Source organism: Bufo gargarizans, chromosome 1 (assembly GCF_014858855.1).
Source record: "Bufo gargarizans isolate SCDJY-AF-19 chromosome 1, ASM1485885v1, whole genome shotgun sequence".
NCBI classification, from domain to species: Eukaryota; Metazoa; Chordata; class Amphibia; order Anura; family Bufonidae; genus Bufo; species Bufo gargarizans.
The window spans coordinates 410,159,309-410,181,735 of record NC_058080.1 but is presented as its reverse complement, the minus strand read 5'-3'; the positions used below and the strand labels follow the sequence as shown (position 1 = coordinate 410,181,735).

At 46.6% G+C, this 22,427-nt stretch overlaps 1 protein-coding gene across 1 annotated transcript; it reads right to left on the bottom strand.

Annotated features, from left to right (window-relative positions):
* Window positions 1-1,440: 1,440 nt before the first annotated feature.
* On the bottom strand, window positions 1,441-21,221 carry LOC122932129 (thioredoxin-like). Its single transcript, XM_044286376.1, has 5 exons — window positions 21,013-21,221; window positions 15,861-15,965; window positions 10,128-10,187; window positions 7,538-7,603; window positions 1,441-2,586 (listed from the first exon to the last, which is right to left on the bottom strand). The coding sequence occupies exons 1-5, from the start codon at window positions 21,034-21,036 to the stop codon at window positions 2,509-2,511; spliced, it is 333 nt and encodes a 110-aa protein (XP_044142311.1). The 5' UTR covers window positions 21,037-21,221; the 3' UTR covers window positions 1,441-2,508.
* Window positions 21,222-22,427: the final 1,206 nt, after the last annotated feature.

The following is a 22,427-nucleotide window of genomic DNA, read 5'->3' as shown; positions in this document are numbered from 1 at the left end:
GGCAAGATAAAAATCAGGGCCATTGTCTTTATAATCTCTTATGCAATTAGCATGGACTGCAGATAATATAAGCACATATGTGGAAACAGAATTAATAATATCTTCCATTCTGATTGTACAGTGTGTGGTGCAGGATTGGTCTCGGACTAATTTAAAAGTCTCAGTAGCAGAATACTAAAAGTCAGAAATAGCATCCTTAGTTAAGAACACCAATAGTTAAGAAATGACATGAGTACTTACGCCAGTTGTACATATTTGTTTTGCTCAGAGGGTAAGCATAAGAGATTACTGAAGGTGTCTGTTAGGATACTGTCACAAGCTGCATGATCTCAAAGCAAATACCTAGGGTTTTTATTGTCAATGGTGTGACACACAATTTATTTTCCAAGATCAGTTGAAAATGTGCTATAATCATTTCAAAGCACAGAAGTTGCTAGATCATTGGTGCTTAAAAGGGAACCAGTGACACCGAACATATTGTGTAATGTTAAGCAGGAACTGATCAAATTAATTATATATAAAGCCAGTACATGTATTTATTTTCACTGTGGTCGGAACAACAACCTTCCTTGCAAGAGTGTGCTGTCTGACATAATCCTCAGTCACTGAGTAGGACCTCCGCCTAGAATCCTTAGCCCACAATAAGTAAATACTTACTGAATGTTTTCTCCCTTTCTATGTCTGTCTGCTCAGCTCCTCCTGCTCTTCCACAAGCTGCTAGTATGACCCGACCAATCCTTTAGGGCAGTGGTCCCCAACCGCCGGGCCCTGGAAGATGGTTTGCCGGGCCGCAGCGATCAGGGCAGTCTTTAACGCTGTACTAATGAAGCGCTTCCATTATGTAAGCACTTCATTAGTACAGAAGGACCAGGAAGCGGTGAAGGATCTGTACTCACCACTTCCTGGTCCTCGGCTGTGCAGGGCTGCGCACAGCGTGAGGTCTCTCTGTGACCTCACACTGTGCACCGCTATACACAGCCAGCCGACAGCAGAATGAAGAGGATAGCAATTTTTTTTTTTTTTCCACTGGGGGTGATGGCTGACATTGGGGGGTCTGATCTGAGGTCCGGTTGCTGGTCTGACCTGAGGTGTAAATAAAAATATATTTTTTTTTCTTATTATTCTCCTCTAAAACTAGGTGCATCTTATAGGGCGAAAAATACGGTACAGTGCAGCAGAGACCATAGTCAGTTTATATAGTCGTTATATATTTTAATATGCACCTTGTGTTTTGCTATGCACGTGAATCAGTCAGCCCCGCCCACCCCCACCCCTTCCGGGCCCTGGGAGAATTGTCTTGCATGAAACCGGTCCTTGGTGCAAAAAAAGGTTGTTTTACTCTTTAGGAAACACTAGAGTGTTGCTGCATTGAACTAGGCCACACGCACACATACCATCAGCAAAGTGTTCTCAGTTTTACTGACAGAAATCTTAATCAGATAAGCTTTATTTCCATATTTATTTTTTTAAAATCAATGCATTATAGTGCCTGTTGTTCATTTTCCAGGATAACTTATCATGCCAAGGAGTAACTGAACCACCCTTTATGAAGATAGCTGTCTACATTTTAATTTTTTTTTTGACTATTTGAAAACTCTTAGATGTTGTTACAGCTCAAAAATGGATGGCAAGGCATTTGGCCCAAAAAAGTAAATGGGTTTTTGTCTGATTTCAATAAATGGTGCTCAACTGCTATGAAATTATAATGTATGCCACTACTTAAAGATACCATGTTTGCATAGATTACACATTGAAGCGCTTTGGAATATTAATTTGGCCAAGCCCTTAAAGGGGTTGTCTCACTTCAGTAAGTGGCATTTATCATGTAGAGGAAGATAATACAAGGCACTTACTAATGTATTGTTATTATCCATATTGCCTCCTTTGCTGGCTGGATTCATTTTTTCCATCACATTGTACACTGTTTCCATGGTTACAGACCACCCTGTAATCCATCAGTGGTGGTCGTGCTTGCACACTATAGGAAAAAAGTGTCAAACTTTCTGGTGGACAGGACCATGGGGAACGCACACAGGCTGGCGCTTTTTCATTTTTATTGTGCAAGCACGACCACCACTGATGGATTGCATGGTGGTCTGTAACCATGGAAATTAGCAGTGTATAATGTGATGGAAAAATTAATCCAGCCAGGAAAGGATAATAACAGGCATTATGGATAATAACAGTATATTAGTAAGTGCCTTGTATTGACTCTCTCTACAAGATAAATGCCACTTGCTAAGTGAGACAACCCCTTTAAGATGCATGTGCATGCGTGAACGGTAGAGACAAAGCGCCATGAGTCACTATTTACATGCACCCCTCCTGTACAGTGATCATAGCCAAGCACCATTTCATAAAAACCCACCGCCTCCATCACTTTTACATGGTCCTAGTATATGGATGTCTGAGATGTCTGCAGGAATACAGGAGATGCATGAGGATGGGGTTGTTCCAAATCTTAAGGCAAATAATAGTGTCTGCACATGAAAGACTTAGACAATTTCTTCATGAGGAGCCATGTCCCGACCACTTATGGACCAGAGATTCAAGCTTATCCTTATCAGCACCACATAGTTCATCAACCTGTAGGATTTAAGAACAAACAATTGCTTAAGTGCCAAACAAAAATGGAAACACTGAATTTACTTTAGTTGGATTTAGAAGTCCCAACTGTTCCTTCCTAACTGCCTGCTTGTTAGTGGATGAAATGATCTCCTCCACTGTATAGAGATGAGGAATAGCTACTTCCATCGCTTGTCCTCGTACAGATTCATTGTTTCTGGGCAGCAGATCAATGTTCTCAATCATCATTTCTGGGCAGATGTTTTGAGGTGTCCACATGAAAGATCACTGAACATGCTGCACCTTTCCACACGCCAATTATTGGGAACAGGGATCTGTACTTCATAAATGATCGGGTCGTGTAGGTCCAGCATTAGACTCCAGTAGTACAAAGGCAGTAATATCAATACAAACATTTGGCACTTTAATCCAACTTGATCCAGCTGGTAGAATTTCACAGCAATTCAATGCTACACCTAGTCAATAGCAAAGTGATGCAATGGACGTCTGTTTGCTCTAGCTTTTCTTCATGACCAGAACACTGAAAAGGTTTCTCCTACAGCCCCTTCAAAATTACTCTTTAGAATAAGGGGTTCCCCAAGGTGTGTAATCATAGATGAAGGGGAGACATGACACCAGTGCCATCAGAATGATCATTGGGGCAAGTAGGTTACTGACTATTCCTGTAGACAACTAGTCATCAGTCTCAGTGCTCCTCAGAAAAACAAAAAGCAGTTTTGATGGTTCCTGAGAATTGTATTAGTTGCAGTCCTTTACCAAGGAATGATAAGATACATTGAAACTGAGTGGCAGCCATACGTTATTTTCTGCTGCCAGAACTGACTATTCTCAGAGGCTACAATACATACAGGGGGTGAACTGGCCATTGACTGAGAGAAAAAAAAAACCTCTCAGGCTATGAGCTGAGCGCTGCGATTGGCCAGCGCTACAGCATGGGAGAATGAGACGCCGGCAGGTTCCCCTGGGTGGAGCCTAACTATGAAGATACCGGAGGCTATACCGGGAGAACGGAGCGGCGCCCAGGTATAACAGTAAGTGCAGGGAGATCCCTGGGCGCCGCTCTCCAGGTCTGTATAGTTAGTTTAGATGTTTTATTCTAGTGAAAGGTCCTCTTTAACCACTTCAGCCCCGCTAGGTGAAACCCCCTTCATGACCAGAGCACTTTACACTTCGGCACTACACTCCTTTCACCGTTTATCGCTCGGTCATGCAACTTACCACCCAAATGAATTTTACCTCCTTTTCTTCTCACTAATAGAGCTTTCATTTGGTGGTATTTTATTGCTGCTGACATTTTTACTTTTTTTGTTATTAATCAAAATGTAACGATTTTTTTGCAAAAAAATGACATTTTTCACTTTCAGTTGTAAAATTTTGCAAAAAAAAACGACATCCATATATAAATTTTTCGCCAAATTTATTGTTCTACATGTCTTTGATAAAAAAAAAAAAATGTTTGGGCAAAAAAAAAAATGGTTTGGGTAAAAGTTATAGCATTTACAAACTATGGTACAAAAATGTGAATTTCCGCTTTTTGAAGCAGCTCTGACTTTCTGAGCACCTGTCATGATTCCTGAGGTTCTACAATGCCCAAACAGTAGAAAACCCCCACAAATGACCCCATTTCGGAAAGTAGACACCCTAAGGTATTCGCTGATGGGCATAGTGAGTTCATAGAACTTTTTATTTTTTGTCACAAGTTAGCGGAAAATGATGGATGATTTTATTTTTTTTATTTTTTCTTACAAAGTCTCATATTCCACTAACTTGCGACAAAAAATAAAAAATTCTAGGAACTTGCCATGCCCCTCACGGAATACCTTGGGGTGTCTTCTTTCCAAAATGGGGTCACTTGTGGGGTAGTTATACTGCCCTGGCAATTTAGGGGCCCAAATGTATGAGAAGAACTTTGCAATCAAAATGTGTGAAAAATGACCGGTGAAATCCGAAAGGTGCACTTTGGAATATGTGCCCCTTTGCCTCAACGACGCATATACGCGTCATCTCGCGAGGGCCGGGATTTCCTGTGAACGCGCGCACACAGGCGCGCGCGCTCACAGGAACGGAAGGTAAGCGAGTGGATCTCCAGCCTGCCAGCGGCGATCGCTCGCTGGCAGGCTGGAGATCCGAATTTTTTAACCCCTAACAGGTATATTAGACGCTGTCTTCATAACAGCGTCTAATATACCTCCTACCTGGTCCTCTGGTGGTCCCTTTTGTTAGGATCGACCACCAGAGGACTCGGGTAGGTCAGTACAGTCGCACCAAACACCACACTACACTACACTACACCCCCCCCCCGTCACTTATTAACCCCTTATAAACCCATGATCACCCCCCTGTCATTGATCACCCCCCTGTCAGGCTCCATTCAGACGTCCGCATGATTTTTACGGATCCATGGATACATGGATCGGATCCGCAAAACACATGCGGACGTCTGAATGGAGCCTTACAGGGGGGGGGGTGAAATCCGAAAGGTGCACTTTGGAATATGTGCCCCTTTGCCCACCTTGGCAGCAAAAAAGTGTCACACATCTGGTATCGCCGTACTCAGGAGAAGTTGGGGAATGTGTTTTGGGGTGTCATTTTACATATACTCATGCTGGGTGAGAGAAATATCTTGGCAAAAGACAACTTTTCCCATTTTTTTTATACAAAGTTGGCATTTGACCAAGATATTTTTCTCACCCAGCATGGGTATATGTAAAATGACACCCCAAAACACATTGCCCAACTTCTCCTGAGTACGGCGATACCAGATGTGTCACACTTTTTTGCTGCCAAGGTGGGCAAAGGGGCACATATTCCAAAGTGCACCCTTCGGATTTTGCATGGCATTTTTTACACATTTTGATTGCAAGGTTCTTCTCACACATTTGGGCCCCTAAATTGCCAGGGCAGTATAACTACGCCACAAGTGACCCCATTTTGGAAAGCAGACACCCCAAGGTATTCCGTGAGGGGCATAGCGAGTTCCTAGAATTTTTTGTCGCAAGTTAGTGGAATATGAGACTTTGTAAGGAAAAAAGAAAAATCATCATTTTCCGCTAACTTGTGACAAAAAATAAAAAATTCGAGGAACTCGCCGTGCCCCTCACGGAATACCTTGGGGTGTCTTCTTTCCAAAATGGGGTCACTTGTGGCGTAGTTATACTGCCCTGGCAATTTAGGGGCCCAAATGTGTGAGAAGAACTTTGCAATCAAAATGTGTAAAAAATGCCCTGCAAAATCCGAAAGGTGCTCTTTGGAATGTGTGCCCCTTTGCCCACCTTGGCTGCAAAAAAGTGTCACACATGTGGTATCGCCGTACTCAGGAGAAGTTGGGCAATGTGTTTTGGGGGGTCATTTTACATATACCCATGCTGGGTGAGAGAAATATCTTGGTCAAATGCCAACTTTGTATAAAAAAAAAATGGGAAAAGTTGTCTTTTGCCAAGATATTTCTCTCACCCAGCATGGGTATATGTAAAAGGACACCCCAAAACACATTCCCCAACTTCTCCTGAGTACGGCGATACCAGATGTGTGACACTTTTTTGCTGCCAAGGTGGGCAAAGGGGCACATATTCCAAAGTGCACCTTTCGGATTTCACCCCCCCCCTGTAAGGCTCCATTCAGACGTCCGCATGTGTTTTGCGGATCCGATCCATGTATCCATGGATCCGTAAAAATCATGCGGACGTCTGAATGGAGCCTGACAGGGGGGTGATCAATGACAGGGGGGTGATCATGGGTTTATAAGGGGTTAATAAGTGACGGGGGGGGGTGTAGTGTAGTGTAGTGTGGTGTTTGGTGCGACTGTACTGACCTACCCGAGTCCTCTGGTGGTCGATCCTAACAAAAGGGACCACCAGAGGACCAGGTAGGAGGTATATTAGACGCTGTTATGAAAACAGCGTCTAATATACCTGTTAGGGGTTAAAAAATTTGGATCTCCAGCCTGCCAGCGAGCGATCGCCGCTGGCAGGCTGGAGATCCACTCGCTTACCTTCCGTTCCTGTGAGCGCGCGCGCCTGTGTGCGCGCGTTCACAGGAAATCCCGGCCCTCGCGAGATGACGCGTATATGCGTCGTTGAGCGCAGGGCTGCCACCTCCGGACCGCACATCTGCGTTAGGCGGTCCGGAGGTGGTTAAAGCGCCCCTACAGATAATTGTGGAAAATAGGCTGCAGTGTATACATGAGAAATAACACTGTAACTGGTCCGTACATAACTTGTATTTGGAATGTATAGATTTTCCCCTCGGCAGGCTCAGACTTTCCCAGAGCCGGTGGCTGGAAACTAGCTATGGTTATGAAAACTCCCCATAGAGTGCACATGGAGACAGGAGATTCTAAAATCTGAGAAGCTAGTGATCATTTAAAATCATATACGTAAAGGTTCCCTTCCTTCAAAAGGATATATGATTTTTACATACCCACTATTAGGGTCCATTCACACATCCGTAGTGTATTTTAGATCCGCAATACAACCGGCCGACACCCCCATAGAACTGCCTATTCTGGTCTGAAATTGCGGACAAGAATAGGACATGCTCTATTTTTTTCCGGAACCGCGGGTCGGAAGTTCAGGGCCGAGCTCCGGAAATGCGGATAGCACACTATGTACTGTCCGCATCCATTCCTGCCCCACAGGATAATTGCGGAACAGGTGCGGACACATTCTGCGAAATTTGTGCTGGCTAGAGCTTTATATCAGTGTTATGGCATGTGCAGTTAGAGGACTGAACAGTAAAGACGACAACACTACAGCTACTACCTTCATCATTGATGCAGACACTGATATATCCTGAAGGAGGGGCACCTTAAAAATTCTAGGAAACTGACATGGAATCAATAGAAACTGTATACATTTTCATAATACTGTGCATCAGCTTTAATTGCCTAAATAATAATGCCACCATTATAAAGGTGTAACCAACTCTATCATTACAACACAGTTAGCCATACCTTCTTTCCATCCTTGTAAAAGTGAAACGTTGGCATGGCCCTTATTCCATATGCAGATGCTATGTCCTGCAAAACATAAAACGATTGAGAGAAATAAAAAAAGAGTGACCATGTGTGAACAGAAGCTAGACTTTAGTTTTAAGAAAGACATAGCATTTCATCACCAATAAGCCTTCAGGGAGGGAGGTCCGAGCCCCTTCAGCTGTTTGACTAGACTACAGTACTTGGACAAGAGTTTCAGTCTCTCATAGTATACCAAAGAGAGCACCGTACACTATATAGCTGCAGCTCACTCCCACTGATTTGAATGGGAGCCGAACAAAGGCCATGCGACCAACAGATGTGGTATTACAGACTGAGGAAAAAGCCACGGTGCTCGCCAAAGCGTCCTGGCCTACTCCTAGGTGCTGGGAGTCATAGCCTATCCTGAGGATGGATCATCATTAACGTTCCCACAAAAATGGTTAGTCTCTGGCCCATTAGAAAGGTACATTGACGTAAATAGTTAAAGGGAACCCGTCATCAACTTGATGCTGTCCATACTAACGGCAGAATAAAGTAGAGACAGGTGAGTTGATTTCAGCGGTCTGTCACTCATGAGCTAAAAGTAAGTGGTTGCTGACAACCAACATCAATCTTTGTAGACTGGGCCTGGAAAAGAGTCACGACCACCTGAGAAGAGTCCTGGTTACTCACGAATTCCTGCTCTCCTGCCCACCTGCTGATGACTGACAGTCTTCTACCTAGTTTTCTCCCTTTCTCTCTAGGAGAGAACTGCCAATCATCAGCAGATGAGCAGGACATTATGGATAACCAGGACTCTTCTCAGGTGGCCGTGACTCTTTTCAAGGCCTGGGCTTCAATGATTATGATGTTGGTTCTCAGCAACCACTTACTTTTAGCTCATGAGTGACACCGCTGAAATCCGCATTTCTGTCACAAATTTACACTGCCCTCAGGAAGGTCAGCAGAAAGTTGATGACAGGTTCCTTTTAAGGTAATCTTACAAGAGACTCTATATATGAGTTATAACCTCCTTTCTGATCCTCAGCTGTGTTATGTGACCAACTCTCTGATCTCCAACTGACACAGGACAAAGAGTCAGTTACTTCTCTATTCATTCCTAAGAGACAGACATTGAGACTCCCATAGGAATACATAGAGAAATAAAATTCCTGTCCACACATAAGATGCTGTGTTATTTGGAAAGTCAGAGTGCTGGCCACTTGACACAGCTGAGAAGCAGAAGAGAGGTTATAACTGAAAAATACAGTCTGGTAAGACAATTACATTCACTACAGATTACATCATGTACCTTTCTAAAAAAAAAAAAAAAATTGTGGGAGTCCCACTTTAAGTCATGAACAACTCCTTTTTAAAGCATATGGTAGGAAAATGCAGAGCTGTAGGGAATTCAAATTTATCATTGCCCATTGTGCATGGGCTGTCAGGGGCAGAATAAGATTGGTGATCTGAAAAGCATGGGATCAAATTTCATTCTAGGCACTGAATATATCCACATATCCGTAATACAGCCATGTGCAGAAACTCTAAGGCTACCGCAAACATTGTGAATTATATGTTTCTTTCCACGCGCAGAAAAACCTCAGCGTAAGAGCCCAATCACACGACTATTTTTCTGTCTACATCTGTACTGCAATTTTGTGGATGGGATGCAGACTCATTTCAATGGGGCCACAAAAGATGCAGACAGCACGCCATGTGCAATCTGCATCCGTACTTCTGTTGCCCCGTACTTCCCGTTGCTGACAAGAATAGGCATTTCTATCATGGCGGAACGCACACTGTGTTTTGTGGTCATGTGAATGAGCTCTTAGAGGGTAACAGTAAAGTGAATGAGATTCTACAAGTGTTATGTACACTCTGCAGATTTTTTTCAGTGCAGAAATGGCCCGGCCATGCATATTTTGGTTTCGGCAGCATGTCAATTCTTTCTCTGGATTTTTGGTGCAGATTTGCATTGCAAAGGGTGTGATTGGGGCAAAATCGCATCAAAATCTAAGTAACACATGCAGATTTTGCTGGGGAAACAGAGAAATCTGCATGAACATCTGTGAAGAGTAATCACATGTAATCCATGAAGTATGCAGGTAGCCTAAGGTCTTCTGCTAACAACCTAATTCTGAGCCTATATGCGTCTCAGACTTTAAACTAAGGCACATGGCGGCTTTATTCACAGAATCTATGGGGGGGGGGGGGGGGGGGGGGGAGAATTGGATAGATGCACAAATGATTGTCATATTTTTTTTAGGCATTTCTCATCAGATCTGTAGCTTAGGAGCTTTAGTCCAGTCTAGACATACAGCCATGTGCACAAAACATTGCTGTATACTAAAGGCCAAAAGGTCATTGCAAAAATAATGCTGACCAATATATTGATAAACACTTCCAAGATGACTCTACAACCAGCATTCCTCCTTCATTTCTAGAAGGTCCAAACTAGTCAAATACTGTAGCTCCACCTGGCTTGTGTACAGGGAGATGCAATGCAAAGCTGGGCATAGATGGAAACAGATCTGGTGCACTGAAATATCTATGACAACTACTGTATGTGTGCACTGTAACTTACCCCCGCCTCGTCCACATCAACCTTGTACAAGAGAATTCCTGGGTACTTAGTGGCAAGTGACTGGAAAACAAACAAATGGTTTGGGCAATGATGAAAAAAAATGAATCCACTATAAAAGGCAGCCATACATATTAAAGTTGAGATAAAAACCATCTGTCAGGTGAAAAGAAGTAGGCCATTCTTGAAACTTTGGCCTGCTGGCCGGTTTGAACAACATGGACTAAACTGTTTGCACAATGAGCCTTTACCACTCATTCAATGGTTAGAAGCAGCTCTAAGGCTGGGGCTACAGCCAGACTTTTTGTAGCTCTTTTGATTGATTTTAAAGAAGCACTTCCACAAAAATTTGTATTCTCTGACCTGTTAGGAGGGTACATGATGTAAACGGTAGTGAAGGTAGTAATCTTCTTACCAGTGACTGTATTTGTGAGTTATCTCCTCCCTTCTGATCCTTAGCTGTGTCATGTAACCATCTCTCTGATCTCTAACTGAAATAGGACAGGAAGTCAGTTACTTCTCTATTCATTCGGAGAAACTGGCTTCCTCATTAGATTAGGAGTCGAGTGTTAGTCATATGACACAGCTGAGGATCAGAAGGGAGGATATATCTAACAGTCACTGGTAAGAATATTATATTCACTACAGTTTACATCATGTACCTTTCTAACAGGTCAGAACAACTATTTTTGTGGGAATGCTTCTTCAACTATTGAGTAACAGATGCAGTGCATAACATGGCATACAAGTTAGGCCCCATGCACACGGCCGTTGTTCACGGCCGTGTGCGGGCCGTGGAACCGCGGCCTGGATCCCTCCTGAGAGCAGGAGCGCACGGCGTCACTGGTTGCTATGACGCCGTGCGCTCCCTGCTGCCGGCACAGTACAGTAATACACTGGTATAGATCATACCAGTGTATTACTGTATTGCAGCAGGGAGCGCACGGCGTCATAGCAACCAGTGACGCCGTGCGCTCCTGCTCTCAGGAGGGATCCAGGCCGCGGTTCCACGGCCCGCACACGGCCGTGAACAACGGCCGTGTGCATGGGGCCTTAAGGTACTTTTTATATGGACTGATTTAGCTGAAAAATGATCAGGAATGAACAAAATGTTCCCAATCAATGCCTCAACTTCAGGGCAATGACAGCTACATTAACATGCAGCAATTATCTCCTTTGTAGGGGGACGATTGCTACAGTGACTGCTTGTCCCCACACAGTTTCATTGTTTCTGGGCAGCAGATTCCCACGTGTAGTGCCCGACTGGCTGTCAGAAACAATTGTTTTAGGTGCTTAAGAAAGACAGACAATCACCCAATGAAAGAGCATTTGCTCATCGTGCGTTTGCCAACAGCTTCCATACAGGTCAAGTATAGGGAATGAGTACTTCTACAAGCATTTATCCCCAATAACAGGATAGATTGTAGGGTGATGTAACAGGACCATTAGTTTACTGCTTTGGACTACAGCGGTCACTCAAAAGCGCTACAAAAAGTCTAACGCTGGTCAAACCACATGGCTGCTGGCGTATATTTTTGCAATAGTGTTTCCCTAATTGTTGGCTGATGACATTTGCACAGTAAACTAAAAGGATGAAAGGGTCACTCATTCATTTCATGCTTCCCCTTGCTCTGCATAATCGCAGGGCAAGGGCTGTTTGGTATAGATTATTACACTGGTAGACGGAGGCAATGTTCCCGGTGACGTTACCTGCACTAACGGGCGGCCCATTAGTGCCGATGATGTCACCGGGAACACTGCCAGGAGGAAACCTCCACCTAGCATTGCCCGGCATGTCACCGGATCTGAAGAAAAAGCCCGTGCCCTGCTCTATACAGCTTCACTCAGATGGGCTCAGAGGACATACACAGTGTGACCGAAGTAATGGCAGTACCAAGAGAAATGAGCAAACTGGGCATTATTCACCTTGCAGATCTAATTAGGGTAGGTTCATACTTGCCTTTATCGGATCCAGCAGGTTGTTCCAGCAGAGAACAGCCTGGCGGAGTTCACCGGATGTGGCTAGGCAGATACTGTTGTCCACTGGCGGACCCCTTTGACTATAATGAGATCTGGCGGGGATCCAGACACTTTCCAGCACGCGTGCCGTATTTCGGCTGGACAAACAGCGGATGCAGAAGTTTTTATCTGTCCGAAACCGGGGACTCATACAGGTAAGCAGCCAGATCCTATTATAGTAAATGGGATCCCGTGATGAACAGAAGCATCTGGCTAGGCCAGATACGGTGAACTCTGGCAAGCTGTTCCTCTGCAGAATCAGTTAGGCACACAACTGTATGTATTTTGCGGTCCGCAAAAAATGATGACGTCCGTGTTTTGGGGAATGGAACAGCTGTCCCTTCATACAACAGTACTATCCTTATCCGTAATGCGGACAATAATAGGACATGTTCTATTTTTTTTTTTTTTTGGTGGAACGGAAATACGGAAACAGAATGCACACAGAGTAACTTCAGTTTTTTTTGCGTACCCATGTGTGCATAAGCCCTGAGACACAGGTGTGAACCTACCCTTACAACATACAAATGTATGAATATTCCAGATCTGTCTAATGATAGGCCTGTAACTACAACAAGAAGTCACTTATGTCTGGAGCAATCCAGATGGGGATTCTTTACTGTAAGAGCAGGGACTATGGAAGCCTCTGCCAGAAGAGGTTGTGGTTTTTCATTTGTTGACAGAGTTCAAGAGGAGCCTGGATGTCCTTTGAAATATATGATCTCACAAGTAATGTCTACCAGATTACTAGATAATGGTTAATTCTCATATTTGGAGCCTTGAAGGAATTTTCTCTGTAATTGAGATGTGTGTTTTTGCCTTCCTCTAGATTAAAGGGGTTATCCAATTTCATGCGCCATGTGCCAAGTCCCTCAGAGGGAATATCCATGTTCCGGGCCTCAGAGGGGATATATTTACCCTGCTCCCAGCGCCGCTGCTTCTCCCTGTACATGGATGAAAACATCCGGCCAATGGCAGGCAGGGACGAGCCTCCCTAGCATCATTGGCGAAGCTAGGGAGGCTATTCCCCATCTGCCATTGGCTGCTCTCCCCCAACACCGGATGTTTTCATCCGTGTACAGGGAAAAGCAGCAGCAGCGGTGGGGGACCAGGAGCTGCACCGGGAGTGGGGAGCCAGGTAAGTATATTCCCTCTGAGGGGCACGGTACATGGGGGGGGCTGTTGTATAATGTTGGATAACCCCTTTAACACCATAGGATTATAAACTGGAATTGACAGACCTGTGTCTTTCCTCAGTTGTGTCATGTACAGTATATAACCATGCTATGCAGCTTCTAGGGCAGAGGTCAGCAACCTTCGGCACTCCACCTGCTGTGAAACTACAACTCTCAGCCTGCATACTTGCTCCCATAGTTCTGGGAGTTGTAATTTCAGAACAATTGAAGTGCCGGAAGCTGATTATCTCTGATCCAATGACTGCTCCACCAGAGTCACATATGGCTTAGCAAATGCAGAAAGTCCTTGCAGCAGAATGAGCCCCAATTATTGTGGGAACGAGCCCTAGGGTCACATTTAGGCCTCTTTCACACGAACATAAGGGCTCCGTGCCTGTGCTGCTGGCAGAATAAGGTGGTTCCAAAATACAAGGGTCACCAGCCGTGTGCATTCCACATCACAGATGCGGACCCATTCACACTTGAATGGGTCCGCAAATCCAGAGGTGTGGAACAGAACCCCACGGAAGCACTATGGAGTGCTTCTGCGGTGTTCTGTTCCGCAAAAAGATAGGACAAGTTCTATCTTTGTGCGGAACGGACGAATCCCGGACCCCATTCAAGTGAATGGGTCTGCGATCCACATGTGACTGCCCCACAGTCTGTGCCAGTGTATTGCGGACTGAAATTTGCAGCCCGGAGCCCTTATTTTCGTGTGGAAGAGGCCTTACAGGACACTTCACTACTCAGTGCTTAACGGTTTCTGTCACCTGAAAAATGGGTATTAGGCTGGCTGACATTAGCGATGTGCTAATATCACCTGAACATAACTATATTAGTGCCATCTCACTGCCTGCCGCCGTTATTGAGAAAAACAAACTTGTATAATGTGCTAGGAGCGAGAGGGGGGGGGGTTGTTGCACCTGCTCCTAGAGACTCCATTCTCCCACCTCTGGCCACGTCCTGCTACACTAGATTGACAGGGCTAGGCATAGTTGGTCTCCTACCTCTGGCCCTGTCTGCAATGTATATCTCGCGCTGTTCAGTAAGCTGGCAAGCGCCCTTCACTCAGTAGTGTAGCAGAGCGTGGCCAGAGGTGGGAGAATGGAGTCTCTAGGAGTAGGTGCAACACCCCCCCCCCAGCACATTATACAAGTTTGTTTTTCTCAATAACGGTGGCAGGCAGTGAGATGGCACTAATACAGTTATGTTCAGATGACATTAGCACATCGATAAGGTCAGCCAGCCTAATACTAATTTTTCAGGTGACAGAAACCCTTTAATGAGGACTGATTATATTTACTAGTAACTGCTCGCATTCCCCATGTAATTACAAATCTTGCGACTGTCTGTCATTAATTTATTATTCCTACTAAAAGTTTATTAATGAATTGCCAGCAGTCTTCAGGAGGGTCCCTGCACTCTGACACTATTTAATCGGAGCTGGCAGTGTCAGAACCCCCCCAACTGTTACTAGCCACTGCGATTACTTTGTTTCAATATATAATATATCTATTTAGTCAAAATTTTCTTGCAATATATTGAGGGTAGCACCTCTTAGACTGGACACTCACATCTACCTGGGACTTCTGAGCAGAGTACGTATGTAGCTGGTTCCTACACTGCCCTGAATATTGTAGGGTTAAGTAAGTCCAAAGTGAGGCAGTTTCTTTAGTGATGGGGACCCATCTGCGGAAGCCACCTTGACGCCTGGTAGATGGGCCCGACACGTATGTGCGCTAAGAGCTTCCATTATTCATGTATACTCATTTATAGTCGGTATTGTGCCACTTTTATCTAGAATGACCCCCATTTCTTAGCTCTATTGTTTGTATATCTAATGGTGTGCAGCCATTTTGTTTTTTGTCACTATAGCTTTTTGTTATTTGCTGATGAAACTGGTGCACATTCCATAAGAAATCTCCTGGCTGGAGTATACAAATTTATTAAAGTGTGTGCCCCGTAAAGTGACAATTGTCACTGGAACTCCTGTCACAGGTAGGCAGGTCACCAAGACCAATAGAGGACCTGCTGCTGCTTCTATTTTGTACTTTCACCTCAATGGATCGGTTACTCAGCTACCGAATCGCTAAGGTAGTTAGTTAAAGCCCAAGTCTACAATGGCGTGGGCTTTAGGGACCAGTTCTGGCTGGACACATGCACAAGGCCAGCTACAGATCCGGTGGTGCTCCCCCGCTCTCAGCAGGTTTACCCAGATAATCATGGGCCCTGTTGGCTCAGCCCAGGCTTGCGGACGCAGGCCAAGCCCTGATAGCAGCACCAAACCACCATTTCTCAGAACTTAGACTACTTGCATGTTCTCTCTTTTGTCTGAACTGTCTCTTGGGGTACATTCACACAGGGCAGACTTGTTTCCGTAATTCCTGCGATTACCCGCCACCATAGGAGGAGTGGATCATTACACAGCGCACACTGAAATCAATGGACTGTCCATATAACCCCCCCCACCCAATGCTGGGTCCTCCAACCAAGACTCTTTGCAGCCACTCTCAATGCCTAATAGTGTATGGTTTCCACTTACCTCATAGAAAGGAGCTATATGCTGACAAGGTCCACACCAGGTGGCGGTGAAATCCACCACTATGAGTTTATTTCCGCCACTTTCAATAATGGTCTTATATTCATCCTGTTAAAAGACACCTGTAGTCAGACAGTGGCATGATCTCACAAGAACAGGGGTTTCACATGTCTATGGCCCTGCTGGACATAGCGGAGCGCTGTGTACAGCTACCTCCCACAGTCCTGAGCAGACATACGCAACCACTCAATTTAAACCAGGAACATATTACCCCGTCCTAGTGATCAGCGGCTGAACCCCCCTGATAAAACACTTACTGACAGGATAGGGGATGATCACTGTTCAACAGAAAACCCCTTTAAGCATTTTAATTTTATCATCAGTATAAAAAAATCTGGATCCAAAATCACCTTTCCCTTGGAGCAGTTTTGGTGGAGCTGCGCATTGTGCTGTACCAATTAAATGCCAAGAAAATCCGGGACCCCCACTTGACAACTTTAAAGGGTTTCTGTCATCAGAGAAATGGTTATGTAGCTGGCTGACATTAATGTCAGCAGAACATAACTGTATGACTTCTATCTGCCTGCCGCCGTGTGCGCTAAATGACTTTTATAATATGCAAAACGTCCTCTCACCATTTGGCACGTCCTTGTAAAGGTGATTGACATCCTCGGTCTCCTCTGTGCCCCGCAAATCCTGCACCATCCATTTTAGTATTAGGCGCAGTGAGTGAAGGACGCTCGCCTGCTGCAGTCCTTCACTCACTGCGCCTGCGCCCAATACTAAAACGGCCGGTGCGGGATTTGCGGGGCATGAAGGAGACAGAGGATGTCAATCAACTTTACAAGGATGTGCCAAAGGGTGAGAAGACGGAGCCTCTAGGTGCTGCAGCAACGCCCAACTAGATTATAAAAGTCATTATTTAGCGCGAACGGCGGCAGGCAGGGAGATCCAAGTCATACAGTTATGTACTGCTGACATTAGCAATGTGCTAATGTCAGTCAGCTACATAACCATTTTTCTCATGACAGAAACCCTTTAATCCCTGGTGGCACTGAGCAGTGAAAGGAAGGCTGTGGTATTTCCTGATTTTTAACCGTATGTGCCTCATCAGGAGATACCGTTGGACACAGCGGTGAAGCAGGGAACGGTCAGCTCTCCGTCCACCATGCGCCAGCCTGTGTGCCCCCCAAAGGGTACGATGCAGTGATGTGCTCCGGTCATCAGGGCTAGGTGAGGAGTTATTTATTACTTTATTTAAAGTATGGGGACAGCACTACTGTGAGAGGGGCAACACTACTGTGTGGGGGTCCTAAGGACAAACTCTTATGTAGGGGACACTAAATGGCTGCAACTACAATGTGGCGCACTAATAAAACATAATGATATGTCGAGCAGTAAGAGGCATGACTACTGTATAAGGGCACCAAGTCAGAATTCTATTGTGAAAGGGTACTAAGTGGGCATAACTACTTTGTGGGGCACTGAGGGAACATGCAACTGTAGATGGGGCACTAAGGGAGCAAACCATACCTCCCAACAGTCCCGTATTTCAGTGGCTGTCCCACAGTCCCGATACAGGGGAGGTATGACCCGCTTCTTGCGGCTGTCCTTGCTTCCATAGGCAGCTGCCTGTATTGATGAAGCAAGAGCCGTCCATCCGCTCACTGCTTAATCATGTCTCCCCCCTGCCAGCTCTCCACAGGTGGCACCTTACTGGGCATATTACTGTCAGGGGGCACCCATCTGGCCATAGCTGAAGAGAGGGGGCACAAATCTGGCCATAATTACTGTTAAGGAGACACAAAGCTGGCATAACTACTGTGTGGTGGCATAAAGTGTAAAAATTACTATGTGGGGGCATTTAGGGGACTGGGTGGGTTTTGGTGTTTAGTTATATTTTGGGCGCAGTTAGAGGCATGGCCTAGTGCAGAAAATTTTTTTTGTAGCGGTGCACCACGCATAGCGTCCCTCTTCCTTCTTTTCAAAAGTTGGGAGGTATGAGCATAACTACTTTTTGGAGCACAATATTATTATATGGGGGCATCACCACTAGGGCTGAAACGATTACTCGATTAAAGCGAGTCATTCGACACAAAAAAATCCTTGATGCAAATTTTTTGCATCGAAGATTCGTTTGTGGCATGTGACCACGGAGCGGGAGTGAAGCGCTTGCTATTACTCCCGCTCCGTGGTCTCCCACTGTGCTTGAAATACTCACCTTTCCAGCAGGGGGCCTCCGGACACTTCACAGCGCGTCCATGGTCTCGCGCTGCACTGACCTCCTGTGTAATGTCAGGCGCAGAGCAGCACGGAACAATGGAGTGTCGGCGGCGCCCCTGCTGGAAAGGTAAGTTGGTGAAACCAAAGGTGTGGGGGCGTGACTTAGGCCGGGCGCCCAGAGTGCACAGCGTCATAGCAACCAATGCCGCTGTGCAATCCAGGTGTCAGGAGGAGCACTATGGGGGGGGGGGGGGGGGAGGGGGAGAGAGCTGATGGCACTATGGGTAGGGGGAAGAGCTGATGGCACTATGGGTGGGGGGGGGGGGAAGAGCTGATGGCACTATGGGTGGGGGGGGGGGGGGAAGAGATGATGGCACTATGGGTGGGGGAAGAGCTGATCGCACAGTGGGGAACAAAGGGTGTTGGGGACTGATGCCAAGGGTCTGATGAGTTTTTATAAAGGAAAACAGTCTATTAATTCATTTTTTTTTTCTTATTAGAATACTCGATTAATCATAAAAAATAAAAAAAGAGAGAATACTCTATTACTAAAATAATCGTTTACTGCAGCCCTATCACCGCTGTATAAGGGCACTATGTATGCATTCTATTATGAAGAGGGTCATAACTAGCTTTTGGGGCACTGGGGGGGGGAAGAGATGATGGCACTATGGGGGGGGGGGGGGGAGAGATGATGGCACTATGGGTGGGGGGGGGGGAAGAGATGATGGCACTATGGGTGGGGGGGGGGGAAGAGATGATGGCACTATGGGTGGGGGGGGGAAGAGATGATGGCACTATGGGTGGGGGGGGGGGAAGAGATGATGGCACTATGGGTGGGGGGGGGGAAGAGATGATGGCACTATGGGTGGGGGGGGGGAAGAGATGATGGCACTATGGGTGGGGGGGGGGGGGGAGAGATGATGGCACTATGGGTGGGGGGGGGGGGAAGAGATGATGGCACTATGGGTGTGGGGGGGGGGGAAGAGATGATGGCACTATGGGTGGGGGGGGGGGGGGGGGAAGAGATGATGGCACTATGGGTGGGGGGGGGGGGGGGGGAAGAGATGATGGCACTATGGGTGGGGGGGGGAAGAGATGATGGCACTATGGGTGGGGGGGGGGGGGGAGAGATGATGGCACTATGGGTGGGGGAAGAGCTGATCGCACAGTGGGGAACAAAGGGTGTTGGGGACTGATGCCAAGGGTCTGATGAGTTTTTATAAAGGAAAACAGTCTATTAATTCATTTTTTTTTTCTTATTAGAATACTCGATTAATCATAAAAATAAAAAAAGAGAGAATACTCTATTACTAAAATAATCGTTTACTGCAGCCCTATCACCGCTGTATAAGGGCACTATGTATGCATTCTATTATGAAGGGGGTCATAACTAGCTTTTGGGGCACTGGGGGGGGGGAAGAGATGATGGCACTATGGGGGGGGGGGGGGGAAGAGATGATGGCACTATGGGTGGGGGGGGGGGAAGAGATGATGGCACTATGGGTGGGGGGGGGGGAAGAGATGATGGCACTATGGGTGGGGGGGGGAAGAGATGATGGCACTATGGGTGGGGGGGGGGGGGAAGAGATGATGGCACTATGGGTGGGGGGGGGGGAAGAGATGGCACTATGGGTGGGGGGGGGAAGAGATGATGGCACTATGGGTGGGGGGGGGGGGGAAGAGATGATGGCACTATGGGTGGGGGAAGAGCTGATGGCACTATGGGTGGGGGGGGAGGGAAGAGATGATGGCACTATGGGTGGGGGGGGGGAGAAGAGATGATGGCACTATGGGTGGGGGGGGGGAAGAGATGATGGCACTATGGGTGGGGGGGGGGGGGAAGAGATGATGGCACTATGGGTGGGGGGGGGGGAAGAGATGATGGCACTATGGGTGGGGGGGGGGGGAAGAGATGATGGCACTATGGGTGGGGGGGGGAAGAGATGATGGCACTATGGGTGGGGGGGGGGGGGAAGAGATGATGGCACTATGGGTGGGGGGGGGGGGAAGAGATGATGGCACTATGGGTGGGGGGGGGGGGGGGGCAGAGATGATGGCACTATGGGTGGGGGAAGAGATGATGGCACTATGGGTGGGGGGGGGGGAGAGATGATGGCACTATGGGTGGGGGACGAGCTGATCGCACAGTGGGGAACAAAGGGTGTTGGGGACTGATGCCAAGGGTCTGGATGAGTTTTTATAAAGGAAAACAGTCTATTAATTCATTTTTTTTTCTTATTAGAATACTCGATTAATCATAAAAAATAAAAAAGAGAGAATACTCTATTACTAAAATAATCGTTTACTGCAGCCCTATCACCGCTGTATAAGGGCACTATGTATGCATTCTATTATGAAGGGGGTCATAACTAGCTTTTGGGGCACTGGGGGGGGGGGGGGGTTTGGGGGATTGGGCACGTATAGACAGGCAGGGTTATGGCTCTTTTGGCGCATCGCTGAGATTATCCTCCTTTGCCTTTTCAAAAGTAGTGAGGTATGTAAGGAGTGGTACACGCCTCACGGATTATGGGCCGCCTTTTGAAGCCAGTGTCAGTGATGGATAGTTAAAAAAAATTGTATTACTCATTTGTAATTCCACTACTTGCTTTCGCAAAAGCTGCATGGAAACGCACCTGAGAATCCCTGAGTCATCCCTGCCCCTCAGGCATCACAGCTGCACCAAGCAAAGTGCCAGTCACAAGTATGTGGACATATATGAGCCTGAACCCCATCCAACAGCACCTCTGCATCCATACAGAGCAGGGGTCGTGAGGTGTGAACAAGGCCTATGTAATCGCCACACACTGCGGCACATAGGCAGTCCCTTCACTCCGGCCCGCTCCCAGTCAGCAGGTAAGGAGTTAAACATGCATGTGATCATGGCGATCAGTGCTGACACTATTATGCCACCCTCTACGCCCGGACTTACCAAGCTCTCCACATAGTGCACCATGATGTCAGGCTCGTCAGGACACGTCTGCGTTATACAGCCAGTACTAGTCCCCCGACCTGCTGTCTACATATACACGGGAGTGTGTGGGCGGGAAAAGAACGTCCCCTTGTGAGAGATGCGGCTGGGAGTGTCATGCAGCTGCCCCGAGCTCTGCTTATGTTTCCACTATTCCTATGAATAGATTTCTATAGAAGAGGATAAAGTGCCTCTATGGCTCTCTAACGTGAAGAGTGGGCATTTCTAGGGCGCTGCCAGGAAATATTTGAGGGCAAGCTGGGGCTGGTGCTGCCAGTAACACACCCTGTGCTGAGGCAGGGAGTGATTCAGGACACTGGCAGTGTAATGGCAGTATTCCAGTCATGTGGAATTTAATATAGTGTAGAGTTTATGAAAGCCCTAATGCCATTTTTCTGGTGTTAAAATAAGGAACATTTTTAAATACAGTGGCACATAAATCTGTGCACAAGTGGCGCTTGTACATTTCCCTCACCATTTTGCTAAAAGGGGGCAGAGTGTTGATGTGCCATCATACCAGTCACATTTATCATCGGGTGTCAGACGTAAATGATGACTGAAGTCTATGGCAGCCGTGAGGCGATATAGATTTCAGGTCAGGTGCACGGACTGCCTGAGGATGCACTTAATGTATGATGAAGTATGCAACGCGTTACGGGTGGGCAATATAAAATATATATACGATAATATCGTCATAAATTCAGGCAACAATATAGATTTTGGTTATATCGCCATATTGCAATAGATGACCACAGAGAGGTAGTGAATTGAAGAAGCTTCTCACTCACTGCTCCGTAGCCTAACGGCTCTGCACCGCACTGCAGGGCCTTGCGTTCACACCGCCAGCGCGCTGCTTCCTCTTCATTACACCGCACTATGTCTCAGAAGTGTGGTGTAATGCAGGCACCCACTCCATTCAAGTGAATAGAGCAGGTGCCTGTAATCAGTGATGGTCAGTTCACAGTGTTCGCCAGAGGACACATGCAGGCTGCCATCTTTAGTAAGGTAGACTCACCCGTCCGGTGAAGCACAAGTAAGCCCTTACCTGTGCCGGGAGCCGGTCTGAAATAAAATGCAGTCACCGGGAGCAGGCAGTTCCGAGAACAGCCCGATGAAGGCCCCCGGCGGCTGTTCTCGGAACTGCCTGCTCCCGGTTACCGCATTTGATTTCAGACCGGCTCGCGGCACAGGTAAGGGCTTACCTGTGCATCGGCGGATGGGTGAGTCTACCTTACTAAAGATGGCAGTCCGCAGGTGTTCGCTGGCTAACACTGTGAACTGACCATCACTGCCTGTAATTACACTACTCCACTGCTCCTTTGGAGACTAGGTGTAGGGTGATGACAAGGAAGTGGAGCGCCGCTTCCTCTCCTCAC